Here is an 18,880-nt window from a genome sequence, read left to right as displayed (position 1 = left end):
TTATTTTTTCCAATTCTGTTCCTGTTCACTATTTTTTTCTTTTCATTCTCTTTATATTTCAGGACTCCCTTCTTGCAGCAAGGAATGGCAGCTTGGGTGGTGGCGCCCGAGTTGGTGGTGGCACTGGTGGCGGCGGAGGCATGGCCTTTGGTCAGAAATCTGGGGTCGGTGGTGCTACTATTGCTCGGAAGCGTATCTCCCGCAAGAGTCCCGGTCCAGAGCTGACGCAGAAAAAGCGAACGGTATTTCCACCTTCGAACATCAATGGATCGGATATGGTGAGGATAAAAGAGTAAGCACAATTGAATCTGATCTGTGACGAATTCAAATATCTTATCGCAGCAAGCAGTTCAATGGGCTATCCACATGTTCCGATGGCTTTACTCTGATTTGGTCGTTGTGAATAAGTTGCTGCAGGACTGGGTTGGGACTGTCAATACCGCCCTGTTATCATATGTAGAGCAGGTTGGTAGTGTTGAGCCTACGAATACCAAATTTCATTATTTATCATCGTTTCTATTATAGCACGAGATGATAGTCGAAGTGGTTCGAATTCTACCGGAGAGTCTACCGCCGAACATGTCCAGCATTCTATGCGAACCAGCCGAGCAGCAGAACGAGGTAGAGCTTCTATTTGACATCGAAACCACCCCAGTCCTGCAGATCAAAGCGTTCAAATCGACCAATCAGAAGACGGACGTCTCTCACTACAAGGCGACCGTTGTTCGATTGAAGACCCGAGTAAGTGTGATCATTAACTACTTCGCACTTAAGGGTGAAATGAAGGTGGAAGGTTTTCCCGATGTAAGTTGCATCTGATACAACGAGTACCAGGTCTTCTAATTTCATGCTCCGTTGCAGATTAAAATCCACCTCAATAGTATCGGTCCATTGAAAACTGCAAATGCGCAGGATGAAAAGAAACAAAGCGACCTCATCGTTGAACTGCTGGCGTCGTCCATTCGCGATGTCGTATATCCGATCGATTTCTCCGTCTACTCGACCTGTCCACGATTGATGGGCGAGGAACCGGAGGAAATGATGCCATTGGATTACTCAGGTTATGGGGTAAAGTGACGTTTTATGATCATATCCGGGCGAATAATTAATAGTAGATCTAAATTCTTAGCAATTCACCGACAATTACCGTTCGTACCAAGATGATGCGTTCAGCTCTAGTTTAAATACTTCACCAAAGAAACTTCTAGTCAAAGTTGTCAAAGCAGAGGGACTCTTGCAGGTAAGTGAGTAATGTCAGCGATAGTGTAGAAATGAAAATTTAGTTCAAACATGTAATGTAGAAATTAAAATTTTATGACAAGATTATTCAGTATCAAAAAGAGTTCCGGTCGTCTATTAATATACCAAGTTACCGTCAATTACCCAGAATATACAATCACTAACGAAAAACCTTTAACTTACAGTGTGCCCAGCCGTTCTGTGTTGTTGAAATGGATGAACCAGCTCAAAAACACCAAACCGCCAGTAAAATGGGATCAAATCCAATGTGGGATGATACCTTCCTCTTGTAAGTATCAGCGAAGTCGGTTAGTATGAAATACATTTCGATAGAAATTATATTCAAATGTTAGTAGAAACCCCGATCCACTATGTACTTATTTCTTGCCTACCAATATTTTCTTTTTCTCTTTCTACCAATACTTGTAGTGACTTGTCAAACCATTCTACCGAACTCCTATTCGAAGTGTATGACTCTGTAGCAGTAGGTAATGGCAATGCTGTTGATGCACTGTTTGATCAGTCCGTAGTCTGTGGCCGCAGTGCGCCACCGCCACTAGATGTTATTGAGAGTGCCGATCATGATGAGATTGTTGCGTTGCATGACAATAGCTTAAATGCCCTCACTAACAGCAATGAGCAAGCCAAAACCAACCCTAGCGCTGCTGTTGGCCGGGTCACTAATGGCGGCGATGAGACTGACCATGACCACTCGGATCCGGCTAAGCAGCAGCTATTCGATTCAGCTGCTGAAACGATTGACAAAATTAAACGTACTAAGTGTGAGTGACCCTTGGCTTGTTCTAACAATCTCCTTGATGTTTTTTTCCGCCCTAACAGTACCTAATCTGTCCTACTATTGCATGACATTATCTCTAAAAGACTTTATCATTCCTTTAAACGAGTATCGTTGTTTGTAGCAGTTTTCTGTTGACATGCAGTAGAGTTAATTTGGCATGGTTTGTGTTTTTATATGTTGTTTATTTGTGTCCCACAGTCGAGGGATCACTTTGCTTATGGGCTCGGTTCCCACTATGAAAATAAAGGGTGCTTATAGAAAGACGTGTTTTGTACTAGGGAAACCAGATAACAGACGTTTAGGCTCCATTCGAAATGTGTGTAAATACCCGCTATTGAAATTTCGTATAAATCAGATGTCTGAAACACGTTTGGTAAACGTTTGCAGATGACGCAGTGATCGATGCAATGCAGTTGAGGTGCAGCTGTCAAACGCTTGCAGCAAACAGTTGCGTAGATGGCAATAGCGAAACACGGAGTTACAACGTTTATCAATTTGAAAGTTTACACAGGTTTTTAATGAAATTTTATTCTAGCCCAAATGTCTGTTTTCTGTGGCATTAGAAATTAACTAACCAACAATGAAGTATATCACGAAGTATAGAAACTGTTACTATTTAGTATTATGTGCTCAAATTTGTTTTCAAAATATATTTCAGGTTAATAGAGGGCTGGCACGACATACTTGGTATGTCGATTGCCTTGTACGTGGCTATCCTGAGCTACGTTTCAAAACTCCGTACAATAAATTATTCTAAGTTCCAAATATTTAATCGAATCATCAAAAATATTTTCATGCATTTTTGACATTTTTTGATATCTTTGATTCTACCGAGTTTTTGAATGTGAATAACTTCCGTTATACTGTATTACATTCAGTTGGAAAATTTGGAAAATCTGATTGAATGTTGGCATATCGTTTTTGTATATAATTTAGCAGAATGTACAATTGCTAAAAATAACAGAAAAATTGATTTTTTGAAAGGAGTCATTATCTGCGGTCTACTTTTATTTTAAATTAAATAGCGCCGAGAAATTTTTGCATAATTTTGTACTAAACCAACAATTTTATTCTAGGGCCGGTAGTCGAACCCCGGTGAGCTGCGTATCGTGAATCTTAATTATTTGCCTACTAATTGAACCATACCATTCCAGTTTAAAAATTATTTAAATTTAAATGCCCGATATTTTATTTCGATTTCATCTTATCAGCAGGCATGGAACCATTCGTTCACTCCCACGGCAGTTACTAACTGTTAATCACAAAGTAGCCTAATACACTCAGGTTTTTTTTTTACGCGGGGGATACGAGCCGCGTAAATGAAAACCGCGTAAATTTCAAAATCCGCGTAAAAAAAAAACGCGTAAATTTCAAAATCCGCGTAAATGAAAACCGCGTAAATTTCAAAATCCGCGTAAATGAAAACCGCGTAAATTTCAAAATCCGCGTAAATGAAGACCACTTAAATTTAAGAATCCGCGATAAAGGGAACCTCATTGATGGATACCGCGTAAATTCCAAAAACCGCGTAAATTTCAAAAACCGCGTGAATGAAAACGGCGTAAATTTCAAAATCCGCGTAAATGAAAACCGCGTAAATTTCAAAATCCGTGTAAATGAAAACCGCGTAAATTTCAAAATCCGCGTAAAAAAAAACCGCGTAAAAAAATACCGCGCAAAAAAAAACCGCGTAAAAAAAACTTGAGTGTACTACGTTCACACTACGAATTAAAACGTGTTTTAACGCTATCTTGATGACATTTTTCTTGTTGCTAATTATTATAACATGTTTTAACTCTGTAGTGTGAACGTAGTATAAGTCTTATGCCCACTGATAACGATCAATAACATACCCAGCAAAAGAGATTGAAAATGCTTCCCTGCGGGTCACTAGACGTGCGATCTGCGAGCTAACGATGTAGCTGTAGCTGCCAGGAATATTAGGTTTTTCCAATATTATACTGCCATCGTAACTCAGTTTCATTTTAGAAATGTTACAATATTTCTGGAGCAAATTTAGAATATGTAAGTAGCAGTTTGCCCACTACTCGGGTTCTGATTTTCCCGGCAGACCCTTGGTCGGGGCGGCCTAGGTCTACATTTCGGATTTTCGTAACACAAACAAAAAAGGTAAACAAACATCTAAATTTACCGACTTTTATTTCCTCTCTCCGCTGTGCTGCACTCTGCCGATGGAATTGATCAGCTGCTTCTGACGATGGCGGGAAGGCGAAGATTTTTTTCCGATCGGCCGGGACTCCAACGGCCGTGTTCACCTGCTGGTATCGTTAGCTGCTATCGCAGCGGTCCTTTCCGATTAACTAGGGAGATGAGCAAGGCTCTTTTGTTGGAACCTCCCTAGCGACAGAGCGACTAATCGCCGGGTCCACTCACTCCCTGTAAATAGCCCAGGTAGATGCCGTAGCAAACTACCTCAGGTGGATCCGTTGTCCTACCTGCGTCGCCCTCCTTTGCGATCAACTGTGGAGGAGAGCTATGCTCGTTCGGCTGATCCTCCACAGTGAGCCGGCGTGGTATCACTGGGTCCTTTGTGTTTAGCCGGGGAAGCGAGCGGCTCCTTTACGTTTAGCTTCCCGTTTCGGCAACCCAATAGCACAACACTCGAGCACCCGAACCACGACCGACACTTTTCGACGAGATTACTTTTCGTCGCACGCGTGCACTCGATGTCTAGTGGCGGAAAACTCCCGAAAAAATACTATTTACGGACGTCTGTTATACGCCGTGGTTCGTCACTTTCTATCAAAAAACTCGATGGCCGCCTTCCTCACGAACAAAACAAAACGTTCAACACCAAAAAAAACCGCTCCGCCGCATAGCTATCATCGATATTGTACTGCATAATTAGACCACTATAACAGCGAAAGGAGAGCGGTAACATAACTAAACCCTATGTTACGTATACACAAACGTTTAACAAAATTTTCTACACCTATCTGCACGCACAAAACCGTCCAAAAACGCGAAACTATACAAAAATTTACAAAATAAATGTGAACGGTTTCGAACAGCGGTGAGCATAACTTTAAGTAAACAAATACACTCTACGGAGTGTATACACAAAAAAGGGTATATTTCCACCCAGTGCTAAATTATTACCCTGACGGGTTACAAATTGTACGTGAATAACAATTCTCGTTGGGGTCTTTCTCTTCTGTTCATTACTCGGTTGTTTCTACATTTAGTAGACTTTTTAGACTATTTGCCCAAAATTCTAGTAAAAGCCATAGGCTTTCGATATGTACTGGAAAATTATTTCAGTTTTAAAGTGACGTCACAATAATTGAAAGAGAAAGTAAACAAAGAGAGCTCTTACTTACGTCCTATTCTAAATTTTCTCCAGAATTTTTGTTAGCAGCGTGACGTCGCTAATATAAAAAACCTATTATTAAATTCTCCAAAAATTATTATATTGCGCGAAAGTACCAACGAAATTGGATTTTTTTATGAAAACCCAATGCAAACCGCGAACCGTTCGAGAAGAGCTTCACGTGTGAAGCCATTCATGTTGGGAAGGTAATTTTTTTGCTTTTTCATTTTTTGTCACAGCTTTGAGCCGCATGTGTTTGCGAAACCAGGTTGCTATGCTTCAATTTCTATGCAAGCATAATGATTCATAGGCGATGAAAGCATTCTTGCCAACGAATGGTTGATGCGATGCTTACTCATCAGTGGCCTAAAAGGCCGTCTTGGCCATTAGCTAGACACTAAATCCAAAGAGATACGTATTGTGTGATCGCTTAAACAAGAATAAAACATCATGCCATGTACAATAAAAATGTACTATAAACATTTGAAAGTTTACGATTAATATAAACAATGGTAAAATCCTAGTGCTCATAATTGAGACAGGCAAAATTGCACCGCTAGGTGGTTTAAAACAGGTTTTTATTGTTATAGTTCATAAATATCATAATAAGGAGATACAAAAGTTTTTAAATTTATTACCGACTGAAGCCAAGAATTAAACATTGTTCATGAATTCAGGGGCTTAGTTACGATTTTCGTAATTTTTTTTACATTTTATTGATATTTTCTTCGTGAGTTTAATAACGCATTGTTCGCGTGGAGCAATGTGATTCATGTTCATGATTTCAGGAGCTTAGTTACGATTTTCGTAATCCAACGTTATCCTGATATTTATGAATTTACTATCTGATTTTTTTGACAGAGTAATTGTATGCATGTTCATGTGCTCTTCGCGTTATGAGTTCATTCTCGAATTTTTGACTTGTAGTAATGTGACTTAAGTTCATCAGGTAAAGTGCTTAATCACCAAATGAATAAAAAGCTCGTAGTCCTAATGAAGGGTGCTACGATCAAAAATAGGTCAACTTCAACTTGGTTTCAACTTTTTTCCTTCGCGCATAATTACTCATTTTAAAAATATATGAGTGCAGTATCATCCTTATACTACGTTCACACTACAGAGTTAAAACATGTTATAATAATTGGCAACAAGAAAAATGTCATCAAGATAGCGTTAAAACACGTTTTAACTCGTAGTGTGAACGTAGTATTACTGTTTGATTTTGGCATTTGTTCTTCAATTGTGAAAATGGCCTCGTAGCAAGAGCAACAACGAAGCAAAATTTTGCGCGCATCGCAAAACTACGAACTACTTGCAAGCCAAGTTGGTGAAACTGTTGAATGTAGCCAAATCAATTGTCGCCAACGTTATGAAAGTGTGCGAAAACGGTTGTTGATTCGTGTGTCATACTTCAGCGATAGACTTCTAAACTACTAATGTTCGCCCATCTATCAATGAAGATTGGCGTAATACATAATATATGTTGTAATAATTACGCAGTTATATATAACCGAGAATATTGTTTACAAAAACATCTTCAAACGCATCATGAAATACGAAGAATTTTTTTACTGGCCTGGACAAGGGAGCCCGAACGGAAAATTTGCGGTAACTGTGCCCTACTCCATTATTCCTTCTTCTTGACCAAGAAACTTTTCATCCTCAAACAACGTAATAACGGGTGTTCAATAAAAAATGAGAATGATTTCAATACCTTTCTGTAATTAAAGTAAAGAGCGTATTTTTTTTCTCTCCAAGAGAATTGCTTTCTGGACTTCCTAGATATGGGTGGCATGTTTCTTTTCGCTCGGGTACTGCCAGTTCAATCGAAGATGGCGTCGAAGCAGCAAGCACTCCACGAGTGTGTTGTACGGTTTTATGAAACGCATGGTCATTGTGGAAAAAAGTTTACGGTAGACATTTTTCGAGACGAAAACGTGCCCGTGAGTACAGTTTACCGGATTCTGGCACCCCTAAGCGTGGAGCCGAAGCCGGTAGCGGCCGTCCGGCGAAGATAATGTCGAAAAAGAAGAAGGAAACTTGAAAAACCTGTTCGACAACAAGGACGGAACGAGTTTGCGTGACGCCGGCCGAACATATCACTGCTCCCATACCTTGATTCACCTAACCCTCAAGATGGAGGACATCATCTGTCGGAAGAATACTCGGTCCCCCAAGTACACGAACGAGCGGAACGTCGTTCGTGCTATTCAACGAAAGTTACTTTCCGCTCTCGAAGACCCACATCAGAGAAGAGAAGGGCCACTCAAAATCAAAACTTCTCACAATTCTTTTTAAAATCACTAGCGGCACGTGGTGTCGAAGCCCTGCAAAATACACTGTTAATCAACACATTAGTTCAAAATTATACGACGTTACCGGTATAAAATATCTAGCAAATTCATCCCCGATAATTCGACAAGTGGTCAGAATGTATTCTACCAAATAAAAATTGTCATGCAATAATTAACCCATCATTGACTGCGTTTTTGGGTTGCAAACGGATATTTTACTTTAAAAATTAACCTATCTTTTTCCATCGAAAAACGAAAGTTTAAAAGTTGAAGTATGTAAGCATACATTTACGTTTAAATATCGAAACTTTTGACTGCACAGTTAATTCTTAGCGCACTGCCCAAGAAAGATTTTCAATGGATATCTTCCCAATGGTTATTGTGTGTCCTTTCTTTTGAGAACCACCAAGCAAGGACATTAAATTCAAACGCAAACAGCATTTTGTTAGCCAGCCATTTTCCTTTTCCAGGATTCGATAGTTTTTTGGTCCTTATAAAAGTGGAGAAAATTAGTTTATAATTATTTTCAATCTTTAATATTGGAGGCTGCTTTGTATAAATTCTCATGAGTACCTTTTCAAAGATTTAACGTCGCATTTCAATTTTTACGAAATGTCACCAAGGTCTGTAAACCATGACAATCGTTCTGACTACTCTCCAGTGCTGCCACAATTAAACCTGTACTGGGAGTTGAAAATTCTTCGTATTCTGTACCAACACAATGACAAACAGAATCATTTTATATAATTATTTTTCATTCGAGATAGTGATATACTGAGTTGGTGCTGCCAAAAACCAAAAAAATCCGATTCGGAATCAGTTGTTTCGCCAGAAACCAGTCAAAACTACGAAGTGTTCTTTGAAATTTTCATGAAAATGTTAAAAATTTGTCTTCTGAAAAAAAAGAAGCTGTGACCAAAAATCAGGCAATCTATGAGACGTTTGTTTGACAACTCAGTGGAGGGTTTTGTAACAAGTTTGTTTTGCTTTACTACTGCAAACACAAACATCTTTCATTAGTTCCGATTCGTTTGATGTTGGATCGAATCAACGGTTTTGTCGGACGTTGTGCCCAGCAAAGCGGAGTAACGTCAGAAGCAACAATCAAGAAATAATCAACTGATCCGACACGTCTCATGGATTACCTAATCGTTAAATAAATCTGTGACATTAAAGAAAAATTTGTGAATGTGCAACCCTGGCTGGGGCTTGTATTGACATTTGGATGCGAGATGTGACAAACTTGTATTCAGCAAATCAAATGAAGCCTATGGGTGCTTACAGAGTGGCGGCGAGAAGCTAAGCTGGGGCTAGGGCTGACATTAGAATGCGAAAAACCTGCTTGCTGCAAACCAAAGGGATGCTGTCAGAGTGAAAGCCGAGCGGATCTGCATCGGCTACCTGCTTTTACACTGACAGGTTCCATTTGATATGCTGCAAGCAGGTTTCTGGCATCTCGCATCCTACTGTCAGTACCACCCAAGTAACCCAGAAGCATTATAACGTAGCGTAATATCTGCTTTAGATCCACATATAATGCTGTCTTGAAGAGCCGTGAAGCCTGATATTATGCTGGTATTATGCTAGAAAAGGAGAAATATAGTGCTATTACTGTGCATAGATTGACAGCTCGTTTCTGCAGTACTAATGCTATTAGCATTAGCTTCAGTTGACTGTCATTGTCCGCCATGGTTTTAAAATCATTTCTTATGTTTCCTTTCGGTATGATGAGCAAAAGGGAAAAATTTTAAAATGAAATGTTCTGTTTAAAACCGTAATTGACTCTCTTCTAATGTATTGTAATGAATATCCTTAATGTGTTTTCGTTCTCACATGATATGAATGTTTCACGGAAATTACGTATGTTTTAGTATGTCTCAAACTGAGGTACCTTGCCTCGTCCTTCACGGTAAGTGCGCTGCGTTTGCTCTCTAGACTATATTGCATATGTTCGATTGAAATGAAATATGCCCAATATAATCTTCAAGAAGAGTTGCATAACAAATAAACCCATAGCATTACAATAGTATTATATCGGCTGTTTATTTGCTCTATAATGGCACTAAATGCACTTCTAAAGCTTACATGCTTTAAAGATCCTTGTCGACAGAATCGAGGCCGTCCAACGCCGGTTCATACGCTTTGCACTCCGACATCTTCATTGGCAAAACAGATTTCAGCTGCCGAGCTACGAAAACCGTTGTCAGTTAATACAGCTCGATACTCTAAGCATCCGGAGGGACTGCTCTCGAGCCCTGTTCGTCTCGGACTTACTGTCTGCCAGGGTGGATTGCCCTACAATCCTCGGACGCCTCGATCTTCAAGCTCGCTTTCGAGCTCTGCGCAATAACTCTCTTCTGCGAGTCCCGTTCAGGAGAACTAACTATGGGCGCCAGAGCGCTGTTACCGGACTCCAGCGTGTGTTTAACAGTGTGGCGACGGCGTTTGACTTCGATAAAAACTAAAATAATTCGTATTCTGAAATGTAATTAGTTTAAGTAACCACCATTGGGGCCAAGGGGTCTGTTGGTGACGGTACAACAAATAAACAAAGCATGTACGCGTTATATCAGCTTTATATACGCATATAGAGCCAGTGATAATGCTATATGTCGGTTGCGCTATTATGCATTAGTCATAACAGTTTTTGCAACCGGCCGAGACGGTTGTGCCTCCAGGTGGAAGGTTTTGTTCTCGAGAGAGTGACGGGGTGCGAGACGCTGTATGCGTTTTTGTGGGAGAGAGAGAGACCAGTTTGTTAAGTGTGAGTCGACAGTTGATACGTCGGAGGCGTGGTCAACGACATCCTCGGTGTTTTGACAGCAAACCGCGGGTAGACGAAATTGCCTACCACGGTGGCAGAAATCGACAGTGATCGTGCCTGTACACACAGAAAAAATATATTGTATTGGTGTCGTCGGGCAATTCTAATCGACAAGAGGGGAAGCGTCACAGGTAGACTCATTCGCTCTATTCGTCTACCGCAGAAGTGGTACGACGAATAAGGAAAACAAGTGGCACCGAAAAGTGCCGCATCGACAGTGGGATTTTCGCAGCAAGCCACAGGTAGCCACATTTGTTTACCGCGGCGGTGGAAACGGAGAGCGCGCGCTTGTGGTGGTGATACCGACGAGCAGCTTAACCGGAGAGAGTTTTGAAGTGTTGCAGGTAGGCCTATTTCTCTACTGAAGAAGCAACGCGACGAAGAAGGACAGCAAGTGTCACATTGTCAAACAACGGGCACCGAGTTTACAACGTAACACATGAGGTGTGTTCTACAGGTATAACAGGTATATTTTTCATTCCTTTTTGTGATAGTTTTTCTTGCTAGGTAAAATGGATGAAGAGATGGGAGAACGAGTAACAGACCCTCCCCCTAAGTCTTATGCTGAAAATGTAAATCCGACTAGAATTAAAATTTACCCAGAGTCGTCAACGGGACCATGGATTGTATTTATTAGGCGTAAAGTAAAGGCGCTAAATATTATTCAAATTTCTAAAGATTTGACTTCGCGATTCTCGGATGTAAAAGAGATCGTCAAAGTCAATAAAGATAAAATACGCATTGTCGTTGGTAGTCTCAAACAAGCCAATGCAATTGCTTCTTGCGAGCTTTTTACGCGTGAGTATAGAGCGTATATTCCTTCAAAGGAAATTGAAATTGATGGGGTCATCACAGAATCGAGTTTGACTGTTGATGACATAATTAAGCATGGGGTTGGTCGTTTCAAAGACACCATACTTAAAGACGTAAAAATACTTGAATGCAAGCAATTGCATTCAGTATCACACGAAGGAGATAAAAAAGTTTATCGACTGTCTGACTCATTTCGAGTGACTTTCGCTGGTTCTGCGCTGCCCAACTATGTCATTATCGATAAGATTCGTCTCCCTGTTCGCCTTTTTATTCCTCGTGTAATGAATTGCCTTAATTGCAAACAGCTTGGCCACACAGCCACTTACTGTTCCAATAAGGCACGGTGTGGCAAATGTGGGGGTTCTCATCAAGAGGATATATGCAATGAAAATTCAGAAAAATGTATAATGTGCGGAGAAAACTCACATGAGCTCCCTGCATGCCCCATTTATAAATTGCGTGAGGATAAAATTAAACGATCCTTGAAGGAGAGGTCTAAGCGCTCCTATGCAGAAATGTTGAAAAATGCTACCCCTAAACCCATCTTCTTGGAAAACACTTACACATCTCTATTTTCGGAACAGTCTGACTCTGACGGAGCGTGTGAAGGTACATCATTTGTTTTACCCGGAAATTCCAGAAAAAGAAAACAGTCTTCTTTTCCCAAGCTGCCAAGAAAGGGCCTTAAAATTTCTCCACCAATAGATAAACTGCGCCCAAAACCGAAAAAATCCGATTCAAAACCGAAATCAATTCCGCCCGGTTTTGGGAACGTACAATCCAAACAGAACACCATTACTGGAAATAATAAAATTTCGACTTCCTCTGAGCCTCAGCCGGGGGTAGGATTATTGAAATTTTCTGAAATTGTTGATTGGATTTTTAAAGCATTCAATATTTCTGAACCACTAAAGAGTATACTTTCAGCTTTCCTCCCAACAATTAGAACATTTTTAGAGCAGCTGATTGCTCAATGGCCCATCCTTGCAGCGATTGTATATTTCAATGGGTAATTCACCTCCTCCAATGAAAGATTCCATCACTGTTTTACAGTGGAATTGCAGAAGTATCATACCTAAAATTGATTCCTTAAAAATTTTACTGCATAATTTAAAATGCGATGCTTTTGCTCTATGTGAAACATGGCTTACCTCAAACATTAATTTCAACTTAAATGATTTCAACATTATTCGCCTAGACCGAGACACCCCGTATGGAGGAGTGCTTCTAGGAATTAAAAAGTGCTATTCTTTCTATAGAATTAACATCCCCTTGTTTGCGGGCATTGAGGCTGTAGCTGTCCAAACGAACATTAAAGGCAAAGACATGTCTATCGCTTCTATATATATACCTCCCAAAGTTCAAATTGGACAACGTCAAATTTTTGAGGTAGTGGAATCCATGGCTGCTCCGCGTCTGATACTGGGAGACTTCAACTCGCACGGAGTATTGTGGGGTTCCCTCTACAATGATAATCGATCCTCTTTGATATACAATGTTTGTGACGAATTTAATATGACAGTTTTAAATACTGGCGAAACAACACGCATCCCCAGACCTCCTGCACGTCCAAGTGCATTAGATCTATCTCTGTGCTCGACATCACTTCGGTTAGATTGCATGTGGAAGGTTGTACCTGATCCTCACGGTAGCGATCATTTGCCAATCGTTGTTTCAATTAACAGTGAATTAGGCCTTACGAATTCAATCAATGTTCCTTATGACTTAACACGAAATATCGATTGGAAAACATACGAAACATTAATTTCCACTTCTCTTGCTTCGACAGAAGAGCTACCCCCTACCGAAGAATATGAATTCTTAGCGGGTTTAATTATTGAAGCAGCAGAACAAGCCCAAACGAAATGCAATCCTGGAATGACAATAAATAGACGGCCCCCTAATCCTTGGTGGGACAAAGAGTGCTCTGATGCATATGAAGCTAAACAAGTTGCCTACAAAGAAATTATGAAACAGAAAGGGGGTATACGTGAGAACTTTGAAAATTATTTCATTTTGCAAAACAAATTTGACAGTATACGTCGTGCCAAAAAATCTAGTTATTGGAGACACTTCGTTAATGGCTTGTCAAGAGAAACATCAATGAGTACTCTTTGGAACACAGCCAGAAGAATGAGGAATCGAAACGTGACTAATGAAAGCGAAGATTTTTCGAATCGTTGGATATTTAATTTTGCCAAGAAAATTTGTCCCGATTCTGCTCCTGCGCAGAAAATCACTCGCGATGCTCCCACAAGTAACGATTTCATAGATTCGCCTTTGACAATGATGGAATTCTCAATTGCACTCCTCTCATGCAACAATAATGCTCCGGGACTAGACAGAATTAAATTCAACTTGGTGAAGAATCTGCCTGACCTAGCAAAAAGACGCTTGTTGAATTTATTCAATAAGCTTCTTGAGCAGAACATTGTCCCGCACGACTGGAGACAAGTGAGAGTTATCGCTATTCCAAAACCGGGAAAGCCAGCCTCCGACCATAACTCGTATCGACCGATTGCAATGCTATCCTGCATCAGGAAATTGTTGGAAAAAATTATCCTACGACGTCTCGACAATTGGGTTGAGGCGAACGGCTTGCTATCAGATACCCAGTTTGGTTTTCGGAGGGGAAAGGGAACGAATGATTGTCTGGCGCTACTTTCGTCAGAAATCCAACTCGCTTATGCAAAAAAAGAACAAATGGCGTCTGTGTTCTTAGACATAAAAGGAGCATTCGACTCAGTCTCCATTGATGTTCTCTCGGAGAAGCTACATCAATGTGGTCTTTCACCGATATTAAATAATTATTTATACAATTTATTGTCAGAAAAGCACATGCATTTTTCATATGGCGATTTGGCGACATTCAGAATAAGTTACATGGGCCTCCCACAAGGCTCTTGTCTAAGCCCCCTTCTCTATAATTTTTACGTGAATGACATTGATAATTGTATTGTCAGCCCATGCACTTTAAGACAACTTGCAGATGATGGGGTGGTTTCTGCCACAGGACCAAAAGCTATAAATTTACAACAACCATTGCAAGATAGCTTGGATAATTTATCAATTTGGGCTTTAAAGCTGGGCATCGATTTCTCTACGGAGAAAACAGAGTTGGTCGTTTTCTCAAGGAAGCGTGATCCAGCTCAGCTTCAGCTTCAGTTGGTTGGTAGAACGATAGCCCAAGTCCTGACTTTTAAATACCTTGGAATTTGATTCGATTCTAAAGGCACATGGGGAGGCCACATTAGGTATCTAATAACGAAATGCCAACAAAGGATAAATTTTCTGCGAACAATAACTGGATCATGGTGGGGTTCTCATCCAAGTGACATGATAAGATTGTATCAAACAACAATACTTTCAGTAATGGAATATGGGTGCATCTGTTTCCGTTCAGCTGCGAACACTCACATTATTAAACTGGAACGGATACAGTATCGCTGTTTACGAATTGCCTTAGGTTGCATGCAGTCGACCCATACAATGAGTCTTGAAGTACTAGCGGGAGTTCTTCCTTTAAAAGACCGATTCTGGGATCTCTCTTCTCGTTTACTTATTCGATGTGAGGTTATGAACCCACTGGTAATTGAAAATTTTGAAAGACTTGTCGAGCTTCAACCCCAAACCAGATTCATGACAGTGTATTTCAATCACATGTCACAAGAAATAACGCCTGCTAGGTATGTTCCCACATACGTCAATATACTAGATATTCCTGAATCCACTTTATTCTTTGACACGTCCATGCAAGCAGAGATTCGTGGAATTCCGGATCATCTACGCTCGCGGGAGATCCCTAAGATATTCACAAGTAAATATCAACACATAGACTGCCTTAAAATGTTTTACACTGATGGGTCACGAATCAGTGAGGCCACTGGTTTCGGTATTTTCAACAATAATTTTTCTATTTCTCTCAAACTTGCAGAACCCGCCTCTGTTTATATAGCGGAACTAGCAGCAGTTCACTATAGTTTTCAAATAATTAATACTTTACCCCCGAACCATTACTTTATCCTCACTGATAGTCTCAGCACAATTGCAGCTCTACGCTCAAAGAGGATTGATAATCACGATCCATTCTTTTTGGGGAAGATACGAGAATCTCTGAGTAACCTGACAAGAAAATGTTATAAATTTACCCTAGTGTGGCTCCCCGCCCATTGCTCTATTGCGGGCAATGAGAAAGCTGATAATTTAGCCAAGATTGGTGCACTAGATGGTGAAATATATGAAAGACCCATCGCTTACAATGAATTTTATAGCGCTTCTCGACAGAGGACACTTGCTAGTTGGCAAACATCTTGGGACAATGGAGATATGGGACGATGGCTACACTCAATTATCCCTAAAGTATCAACGAAGGCATGGTTCAAAGGATTGGATGTAAGTCGAGACTTCATCCGTGTGATGTCTAGGCTCATGTCCAATCATTATACTTTAGATGCGCATCTCCGTCGTATTGGGCTCGCTGAGGGTAATCATTGTGCTTGTGGAGAAGGTTACCATGACATTGAGCATGTTGTTTGGTCCTGCACTGAATATCGTGAAGCCAGATCACAATTAGTAGATTCTTTACAAGTCCGAGGAAGACCAATCCATGTTCCTGTTAGAGACATCCTGGCGTATCGCGATCCTCTATACATGGAACTTATCTATCATTTTCTAAAAACAGCGTCTGTCAAAATTTAATTAAATTCATCTCCTCATACTCTCATCCAAGGCTAATCATTCACCAATTAAAGTGTCCTAGAATATTTAGTTTTTAAATTTAGACAATAACAGAAAAAAAAGTAAATAAATGCACCCGAAAATACTAGATCATTATGAAATACAACAATGTAAGGAAAAAAGCAAACAATAAAGTGATTTCAGTGTTAGTTTTAGACAAAGTACTAGTATAGTTAAAATTAGTCTTAAGGATTTTTGTAACGTGCTATGTGAAAAAAAGAAACTGGCGTAAAAAGCTTTTGCAAATGCCGTGTCAAATAAACGTATGGAAAAAAAAAATTATGCATTAGTGTTGCTAATATAGAGTTTTATTGCATTGTTAATGGTGTAATGGAGTTTCAATGCAACATTAGTGCAAATGTATAGCCAATATAGTGCAATGGCATAATGCTTATGGTTACTTGGGCAGCACATACACAGTTTCTCGCCGCCACTCTGTAAGCGGCCTATCACAGTAAACGCAAGCAATCCGCGCAGATCCGCTCGGCTTGCATTAGGTTGGTTTCAATACACGGTTCTTGCTCCTAGTTGCTCCGTAGCAAACAGCAATAAAAAAAACTTGCTAATTTTTAATTCGGTTTGCTACTAGAAGTAGAAAAGGAGAAGAAGTACTTCCAGTTTCTCCTGGTACTGTAACAAACCTATTTTGACATCAATCCTTTGATTTGCTGCAAGCAAGTTTCTCAAATCCCGCATCCTAATGTCAGTGCTAGCTCCAGCTCAGTTTCTCGCCATCACTCTATCAGCGGTCTAACTCAACATTTATAACCTGTTCACTGGTATGCATCGCACACGCAAACGAAAAACTACCTAAAATTGAGTTCTTTTGACTCAATCTCGGGGTATCGTGGAAGGTAAAATTAGGTAAACCGTGTTGAAGGTAGTTTCCATTTAACCACGGCAAAAAATACAACTCATTGATAGGTTTTGCCTTTCTCATATAAAGAAAGGCTATGCAATCACTGTAAAAATCGACTTTTTAACCGAGGCCCGTAGGGCCGAGTGTCATACACCATTCGATTCAGTTCGTCGAGATCGGCAAATGTCTGTGTGTTTTTTTTTTTTTTTTTTTTTTTTACAATGGAGAAGACCTTTATGTCCTAGCCCAGTACACGTGCTAACGGTAGGGTCCAATCTACCACACGGGGTGCACTGGGGGCGTGTCGGACTCGAATGGTGACCAGCCATTAATACCGACTAAACTCCATTGGGCTCCGCCATCATTCCTCCCAGGAACTACCTCTCGGTATTACTTCTGGGGGGATGGCTGTACTCAATGTACTCATTCACTCTCACTCGCGCGATCATACATCCTGTATGAGGCTTACTTGGGTGCTCTCTCAATCACACTTTGATTCACTCTCAAACACTCCCAAATTGAATTTGTATATCTAGGTCACCAACAGTCAGTCAAAGTCTCTTTGGCCACACTGGCTCCCATCGACGGATCCGGAAGCATCCAAATTCAGAATAACGATTATATTGGTTTCTCGAAAATGGCTAGACCGATTTGATCAACTTAGTCTCAAATGAAAGGTGGGAAACTGATATTAAATTCCATCTCCATCCGACTTCCGGCTCCGGAGTTACAGGTTGTGGAGTGCGATCACATAGAAAACTCCGAATCAAACCGATACCGCGATGAATGCAAAAACGTGCTCTTATATATACTTACCAAGTGTAATAAGAATGAAAGACATTTCCATAATGTTATATTGTACGAACCAGCTATTAAATCATAGTTTGGAGAAATGAGAAAGGCACAATTGCACCTCTAGGTGGATTAAAACAGGTTTTTATACTCAAATTTAAGTTGAATTTACCTAATTTTGAGTATAGCACAAACAACTCAAAAGTACCTTCCTCCACGGAAGACCTTGACTGAGTCGAATCTCTCGTTTTGTTTTTGACAACAGTAATAAGTGCGAAAACGACGCACAACTCAAAAGTAAGTTAAAAGAACAAAGAACTTATTATTCTCGAGGTTGTTTTATTTGACCGTGCAGTGTTAAATTATTTTACCTGTCGTGTTAAAAAAACTGTACCAAACTGTACTTTTTACAAAAATATGTTATCCGTATCGTACAGAATTTGTACCAAAAATACTCGAAAAATCTGTACCTTTCTAGATAAATATGTACTTGTGGCATCGCTGCTACACACTTTTCAGATCTGCGTACCGAGAAGCTATTATTAATCAGTTACTCAGCAGCCAAGTTAAAGATTTTTTCTAAAATAAATTTAAAAATAGTTAAACTGTTAGAGAAAACAACTGCTGTTAAGACCGACGATGGCGAGATTGTATACGTTCATTGGGTCATTAAGCCATATGCTGTTTTCGATTTTTTTCGATGCGGCTGACGTTTTATCGAACCTTGTTTTTCGAAAAATTAAAAATATTTTTTTACAGAATTGAATTATCACGACAAAACCTTCCATTGGATTCCCTAATATGTGCTAAGTGTTCTTGTGACCTTAAGTACTCACATTAGCTGTCACTGCATTGGATTGGAATTCAGAAAAAAAAGTTTACTTCTTCAGCTTAATTATCACAAGTAATGTTCATGACAAATGGAAAAATCCACCACCCATGCGGAAGATCACGTTCCACTAGTTAGAAAGAGGGCTCTGCAATCATGTGCTGCTTAGCAAAGGTTCCTTAAAACATTCCGTTGAAACTGGATGATTCTCCGGACGCCCCCCAAAAATAACAGATAATGTCGTTTTAGAAAACGAGCGTTCAATGATTACATACAGCAATAAGCATAATATCAATCAGAAAAGTAAAATCTATGATACGAAACGCAATAATACATTTTCTGTAATTTACTGTACGCTTTAGC

The 18,880-nt window shown here is 40.0% G+C and overlaps 1 protein-coding gene across 12 annotated transcripts in view; it reads left to right on the top strand.

Annotated features, from left to right (window-relative positions):
- LOC131693278 (uncharacterized) overlaps positions 1-18,880 on the top strand; it is a 91,915-nt gene that overhangs the window by 40,501 nt on the left and 32,534 nt on the right. For all 12 annotated transcript variants that reach the window (XR_009306206.1, XR_009306205.1, XR_009306203.1 and 9 more), the window contains 7 exons: positions 63-278; positions 343-465; positions 526-804; positions 862-1,068; positions 1,130-1,240; positions 1,425-1,528; positions 1,669-1,727. Coding sequence is in view for 1 of the 12 variants with exons in the window: in XM_058980987.1 (XP_058836970.1) it covers positions 63-278; positions 343-465; positions 526-804; positions 862-1,068; positions 1,130-1,240; positions 1,425-1,528; positions 1,669-1,727 (1,099 nt within the window). In the remaining 11 variants the exon portion in view is untranslated. The remainder of the gene's footprint in view (positions 1-62; positions 279-342; positions 466-525; positions 805-861; positions 1,069-1,129; positions 1,241-1,424; positions 1,529-1,668; positions 1,728-18,880) is intronic.

The sequence above is a fragment of the Topomyia yanbarensis genome, chromosome 3 (genome assembly GCF_030247195.1).
Source record: "Topomyia yanbarensis strain Yona2022 chromosome 3, ASM3024719v1, whole genome shotgun sequence".
NCBI lineage: Eukaryota > Metazoa > Arthropoda > Insecta > Diptera > Culicidae > Topomyia > Topomyia yanbarensis.
This window is presented reverse-complemented; position numbering and strand designations above follow the sequence as displayed.